Source organism: Leptodactylus fuscus, chromosome 1, assembly GCF_031893055.1.
Source record: "Leptodactylus fuscus isolate aLepFus1 chromosome 1, aLepFus1.hap2, whole genome shotgun sequence".
In the NCBI taxonomy this organism is placed as follows: Eukaryota; Metazoa; Chordata; class Amphibia; order Anura; family Leptodactylidae; genus Leptodactylus; species Leptodactylus fuscus.
In genome coordinates this window covers 1,043,550-1,050,813 of record NC_134265.1, presented here as the reverse complement: position 1 = coordinate 1,050,813, position 7,264 = coordinate 1,043,550, and the positions used below count along the sequence as shown (strand labels likewise).

The following is a 7,264-nucleotide window of genomic DNA, read 5'->3' as shown; positions in this document are numbered from 1 at the left end:
GCAGCAGAAATCGAGACTCATCAGACCAGGCAACGTTTTTCCAATCTTCAATTGTCCAATTTCGATGAGCTTGTGCAAATTGTAGCCTCAGTTTCCTGTTCTTAGCTGAAAGGAGTGGCCCCCGGTGTGGTCTTCTGCTGCTGTAGCCCATCTGTAGCCTCAAAGTTGGACGTACTGTGCGGCGTTCAGAGATGCTCTTCTGGCTACCTTGGTGTAACGGGTGGCTATTTGAGTCACTGTTGCCTTTCTATCAGCTGGAACCAGTCTGGCCATTCTCCTCTGACCTCTGGCATCAACAACGCATTTCCGCCCCCCACAGAACTGCCGCTCACTGGATGTTTTTTCTTTTTCGGACCATTCTCTGTAAACCCTAGAGATGGTTGTGCGTGAAAATGCCAGTAGATCAGCAGTTTCTGAAATACTCAGACCAGCCCTTCTGGCACCAACAACCATGCCACGTTCAAAGGCACTCAAATCACCTTTCTTCCCCCCCATACTGATGCTCGGTTTGAACTGCAGGAGATTGTCTTGACCATGTCTACATGCCGAAATGCACTGAGTTGCCGCCATGTGATTGGCTGATTAGAAATTAAGTGTTAACGAGCAGTTGGACAGGTGTACCTAAAAAAAGTGGCCGGTGAGTGTATATCTATAATACATAGTGTATGACACTGTCAGGGCTCCTAGGACTATATATATCTATAATACATAGTGTATGACACTGTCAGGGCTCCTAGGATTATATATATCTATAATACATAGTGTATGACACTGTCAGGGCTCCTAGGACTATATATATCTATAATACATAGTGTATGACGCTGTCAGGGCTCCTAGGACTATATATACACTCACCGGCCACTTTATTAGGTCCACCTGTCCAACTGCTCGTTAACACTTAATTTCTAATCAGCCAATCACATGGCGGCAACTCAGTGCATTTCGGCATGTAGACATGGTCAAGACAATCTCCTGCAGTTCAAACCGAGCATCAGTATGGGGGGGAAGAAAGGTGATTTGAGTGCCTTTGAACGTGGCATGGTTGTTGGTGCCAGAAGGGCTGGTCTGAGTATTTCAGAAACTGCTGATCTACTGGGATTTTCACGCACAACCATCTCTAGGGTTTACAGAGAATGGTCCGAAAAAGAAAAAACATCCAGTGAGCGGCAGTTCTGTGGGGGGCGGAAATGCGTTGTTGATGCCAGAGGTCAGAGGAGAATGGCCAGACTGGTTCCAGCTGATAGAAAGGCAACAGTGACTCAAATAGCCACCCGTTACAACCAAGGTAGCCAGAAGAGCATCTCTGAACGCCGCACAGTACGTCCAACTTTGAGGCTACAGATGGGCTACAGCAGCAGAAGACCACACCGGGTGCCACTCCTTTCAGCTAAGAACAGGAAACTGAGGCTACAATTTGCACAAGCTCATCGAAATTGGACAATTGAAGATTGGAAAAACGTTGCCTGGTCTGATGAGTCTCGATTTCTGCTGCGACATTCGGATGGTAGGTTCAGAATTTGGCGTCAACAACATGAAAGCATGGATCCATCCTGCCTTGTATCGGTAACGCTTCAGGCTGGTGGTGGTGGTGTCATGGTGTGGGGAATATTTTCTTGGCACTCTTTGGGCCCCTTGGTACCAATTGAGCATGGTTGCAACGCCAAAGCCTACCTGAGTATTGTTGCTGACCATGTCCATCCCTTTATGAGCACAATGTCCCCAACATCTGATGGCTACTTTCAGCAGGATAATGCAATGCCATGTCATAAAGCTGGAATCATCTCAGACTGGTTTCTTGAACATGACAATGAGTTCACTGTACTCCAATGGCCTCCACAGTCACCAGATCTCAATCCAATAGAGGAGCATCTTTGGGATGTGGTGGAACGGGAGATTCGCATCATGGATGTGCAGCCGACGAATCTCCGGCAACTGTGTGATGCCATCATGTCAATATGGAGCAAAATCTCTGAGGAATGCTTCCAGCACCTTGTTGTATCTATGCCACCAAGAATTGAGGCAGTTCTGAAGGCAAAAGGGGGTCCAACCCGTTACTAGCATGGTGGACCTAATAAAGTGGCCGGTGAGTGTAGATATATACACTTATACATACAGAGATACCATATATATATATATGTATATATATATATATATATATATATATATATATATATATGTATACGCGCACACACACACACACACACACACATTATATATATATATACACACATACCTCCCAACCGTCCTGATTTTTGTGTCCCACAGTCCTGGTCAGCAGAAGGTATGTCAGGAGGAGGCAGATCTGAGATGAATACATAGGCGACTAAAACAAGGAGTTGTCACAGCTCAGCTCCTTGCTTTGCCGAAGCCTCCGGCTAGTGGCAGTGTAAGCGTGATGTGATGATGTCACATCACACCTACAACTGTGTTAGCGAGACTGCGGAGAGAGCGGCGGGGGAGCGATGGAAGGTGAGTGGATCATAATGAAGGGGGTCCATGAAACCGGAGGCAGATGAAGGTGGGGGGAAGAATGGCAGGAAACTGTGCAGAGATGGAGGGACATGAATCCGGGAGCAGAGATGGGAGGACATGAATCTGGGGGCAGAGATGGGGGGGACATGAATCTGGGGGCAGAGATGGGGGGACATGAATCTGGGGGCAGAGATGGAGGGACATGAATCTGGGGGCAGAGATGTGGGGACATGAATCTGGGGGCAGAGATGGAGAGGACATGAATCTGGGGGCAGAGATGGAGGGACATGAATCTGGGGGCAGAGATGTGGGGACATGAATCTGGGGGCAGAGATGGAGGGTACATGAATCTGGGGGCAGAGATGGGGGGACATGAATCTGGGGGCAGAGATGGAGGGGACATGAATCTGGGGCAGAGATGGAGAGGACATGAATCAGGGGGCTGATATGGGGGACATGAATCTGGGGGCAGAGATGGAGGGGACATGAATCTGGGGGCAGAGATGGAGGGGACATGAATCTGGGGCAGAGATGGAGATCACATGAATCTGGGGGCAGAGATGGGGGACATGAATCTGGGGGCAGAGATGGAGGGACATGAATCTGGGGGAAGAGATGGAGGGGACATGAATCTGGGGCAGAGATGGAGAGGACATGAATCTGGGGGCAGAGATGGGGGACATGAATCTGAGGGCAGAGATGGGGGACATGAATCTGGGGGCAGAGATGGAGGGGACATGAATCTGGGGGCAGAGATGGAGAGGACATGAATCTGGGGGCAGAGATGGGGGACATGAATCTGGGGGCAGAGATGGGGGACATGAATCTGGGGGCAGAGATGGAGGGGACATGAATCTGAGGGCAGAGATGGGGGACATGAATCTGGGGGAAGAGATGGAGGGGACATGAATCTGGGGGCAGAGATGGAGAGGACATGAATCTGGGGGCAGAGATGGGGGACATGAATCTGGGGGCAGAGATGGGGGACATGAATCTGGGGGCAGAGATGGAGGGGACATGAATCTGGGGGCAGAGATGGAGGGGACATGAATCTGGGGCAGAGATGGGGGGGACATGAATCTGGGACAGAGATGGAGGGACATGAATCTGGGGGCAGAGATGGGGGACATGAATCTGAGGGCAGAGATGGGGGACATGAATCTGGGGGCAGAGATGGGGGACATGAATCTGGGGGCAGAGATGGAGGGGACATGAATCTGGGGGCAGAGATGGAGAGGACATGAATCTGGGGGCAGAGATGGGGGACATGAGTCTGAGGGCAGAGATGGGGACATGAATCTGGGGCAGAGATGGGGGGACATGAATCTGGGGGCAGAGATGGAGGGGACATGAGTCTGGGAGCAGAGATGGAGGGACATGAATCTGGGGGAAGAGATGGAGGGAAAATGAATCTGGGGGCAGAGATGGAGGGGACATGAGTCTGGGGGCAGAGATGGGGGACATGAATCTGGGGGCAGAGATGGGGGACATGAATCTGGGGGCAGAGATGGGGACATGAATCTGGGGGCAGAGATGGAGGGACATGAATCTGGGGGCAGAGATGGAGGGACATGAATCTGGGGGCAGAGATGGAGGGGGGGACATGAAACTGGGGGAGAGATAGAGGGGGGACATATAATATACGGGTGACTGTAGGAGGATTATACTTTGTGCGGGCACATGAAAAATGAATGAGAATAGGCGGAGTCAACATAAAAGTGGGTGGAGCTAAATTTGCCACAGTGCGCTACGTGCGCCGCACACTTTGTTCCACTTTCAGTTCTTAAAAAGTTGGGAGGTATGGGTACACAAATGTATAGATATATATATATATATATATATATATATATATATATTTATAAATACAAACATATATAGATATATATACACACATATACGCACGTACATACAGACACAGGTTTGCTCTGTGTGACACCTCCTCCTCCTCCTCCTCAGTATACGGGCTGTGCTCTGCTGCAGGACACTATAGGACGGTCGTCACTGATCAGTCACTTGTAGTATCCAGGAGACAAGACCGGGACCTTGTGCAGATTACAGAGCTCTCAGGGATCACAGCTGGATATATAGTGAGGACATGAGAGCCCGGGGCCCCGCTGTTATACTGCTAATAACCTGTGTACTGGGGCCACATGTAACATGTCAGGACCACACCGAGGAGGAGGAACATGACAAGCAGCCAGCAGGTAGGTGACAACCGGACCATATATTAAAGGATAAGATAACGTATTATACTGAGGAATGTATCACACATGATAGGATTACTATAATACCTCCATACACTGACTGTATAATACCTCCATACACTGACTGTATAATACCTCCATACACTGACTGTATAATACCTCCATACACTGACTGTATAATACCTCCATACACTGACTGTATAATACCCCCATACACTGACTGTATAATACCTCCGTACACTGACTGTATAATACCTCCATACACTGACTGTATAATACCTCCATACACTGACTGTATAATACCTCCATACACTGTCTGTATAATACCCCCATACACTGACTGTATAATACCTCCGTACACTGACTGTATAATACCTCCATACACTGACTGTATAATACCTCCATACACTGACTGTATAATACCTCCATACACTGACTGTATAATACCTCCATACACTGACTGTATAATACCTCCGTACACTGACTGTATAATACCTCCATACAGTGACTGTATAATTCCTCCATACACTGACTGTATAATACCTCCATACACTGACTGATAATACCTCCATACACTGACTGTATAATACCTCCATACACTGACTGTATAATACCTCCATACACTGACTGATAATACCTCCATACACTGACTGTATAATACCTCCATACACTGACTGTATAATACCTCCATACACTGACTGTATAATACCTCCATACACTGACTGTATAATACCTCCATACACTGACTGTATAATACCTCCATACACTGACTGTATAATACCTCCATACACTGACTGTATAATACCTTCATACACTGACTGTATAATACCTCCATACACTGACTGTATAATACCTCCATACACTGACTGTATAACACCTCCATACACTGACTGTATAATACCTCCATACACTGACTGTATAATACCTCCGTACACTGACTGTATAATACCTCCATACACTGACTGTATAATACCTCCATACACTGACTGTATAATACCTCCATGCACTGACTGTATAATACCTCCATACACTGACTGTATAATACCTCCATACACTGACTGTATAATACCTCCATACACTGACTGTATAATACCTCCATACACTGACTGTATAATACCTCCGTACACTGACTGTATAATACCTCCATACACTGACTGTATAATACCTCCGTACACTGACTGTATAATACCTCCATACACTGACTGTATAATACCTCCATACACTGACTGTATAATACCTCCATACACTGACTGTATAATACCTCCATACACTGACTGTATAATACCTCCATACACTGACTGTATAATACCTCCATACACTGTCTGTATAATACATCTATACACTGACTGTATAATACCTCCATACACTGACTGTATAATACCTCCATACACTGACTTTATAATACCTCCATACACTGACTGTATAATACCTCCGTACACTGACTGTATAATACCTCCATACACTGACTGTATAATACCTCCGTACACTGACTGTATAATACCTCCATACACTGACTGTATAATACCTCCATACACTGACTGTATAATACCTCCATACACTGACTGTATAATACCTCCATACACTGACTGTATAATACCTCCATACACTGACTGTATAACACCTCCATACACTGACTGATAATACCTCCATACACTGACTGTATAATACCTCCATACACTGACTGTATAACACCTCCATACACTGACTGTATAATACCTCCATACACTGACTGTATAACACCTCCATACACTGACTGTATAATACCTCCATACACTGACTGTATAATACCTCCATACACTGACTGTATAATACCTCCATACACTGACTGTATAATACCTCCGTACACTGACTGTATAATACCTCCGTACACTGACTGTATAATACCTCCATACACTGACTGTATAATACCTCCATACACTGACTGTATAATACCTCCATACACTGACTGTATAACACCTCCATACACTGACTGTATAATACCTCCATACACTGACTGTATAATACCTCCATACACTGACTGATAATACCTCCATACACTGACTGTATAATACCTCCATACACTGACTGTATCATACCTCCATACACTGACTGTATAATACCTCCATACACTGACTGTATAATACCTCCATACACTGACTGTATAATACCTCCATACACTGACTGTATAACACCTCCATACACTGACTGTATAATACCTCCATACACTGACTGTATAATACCTCCATACACTGACTGATAATACCTCCATACACTGACTGTATAATACCTCCATACACTGACTGTATAATACCTCCATACACTGACTGTATAATACCTCTATACACTGACTATATAATACCTCCATACACTGACTGTATAATACCTCCATACACTGACTGTATAATACCTCCATACACTGACTGTATAATACCTCCATACACTGACTGTATAATACCTACATACATTGACTGTATAATACCTCCATACACTGACTGTATAATACTTCCATACACTGACTGTATAATACCTCCATACACTGTCTGTATAATACCTCCATACACTGACTGTATAATACCTCCATACACTGACTGTATAATACCTCCATACAC

At 45.7% G+C, this 7,264-nt stretch overlaps 1 protein-coding gene across 1 annotated transcript in view; it reads left to right on the top strand.

Annotated features, from left to right (window-relative positions):
• Positions 1-4,556: 4,556 nt before the first annotated feature.
• LOC142190266 (carbonic anhydrase 9-like) overlaps positions 4,557-7,264 on the top strand; it is a 67,031-nt gene continuing 64,323 nt past the window's right edge. The window contains exon 1 of the mRNA XM_075262285.1: positions 4,557-4,676. Coding sequence (XP_075118386.1) covers positions 4,568-4,676 — 109 coding nt within the window. The 5' untranslated portion in view covers positions 4,557-4,567. The remainder of the gene's footprint in view (positions 4,677-7,264) is intronic.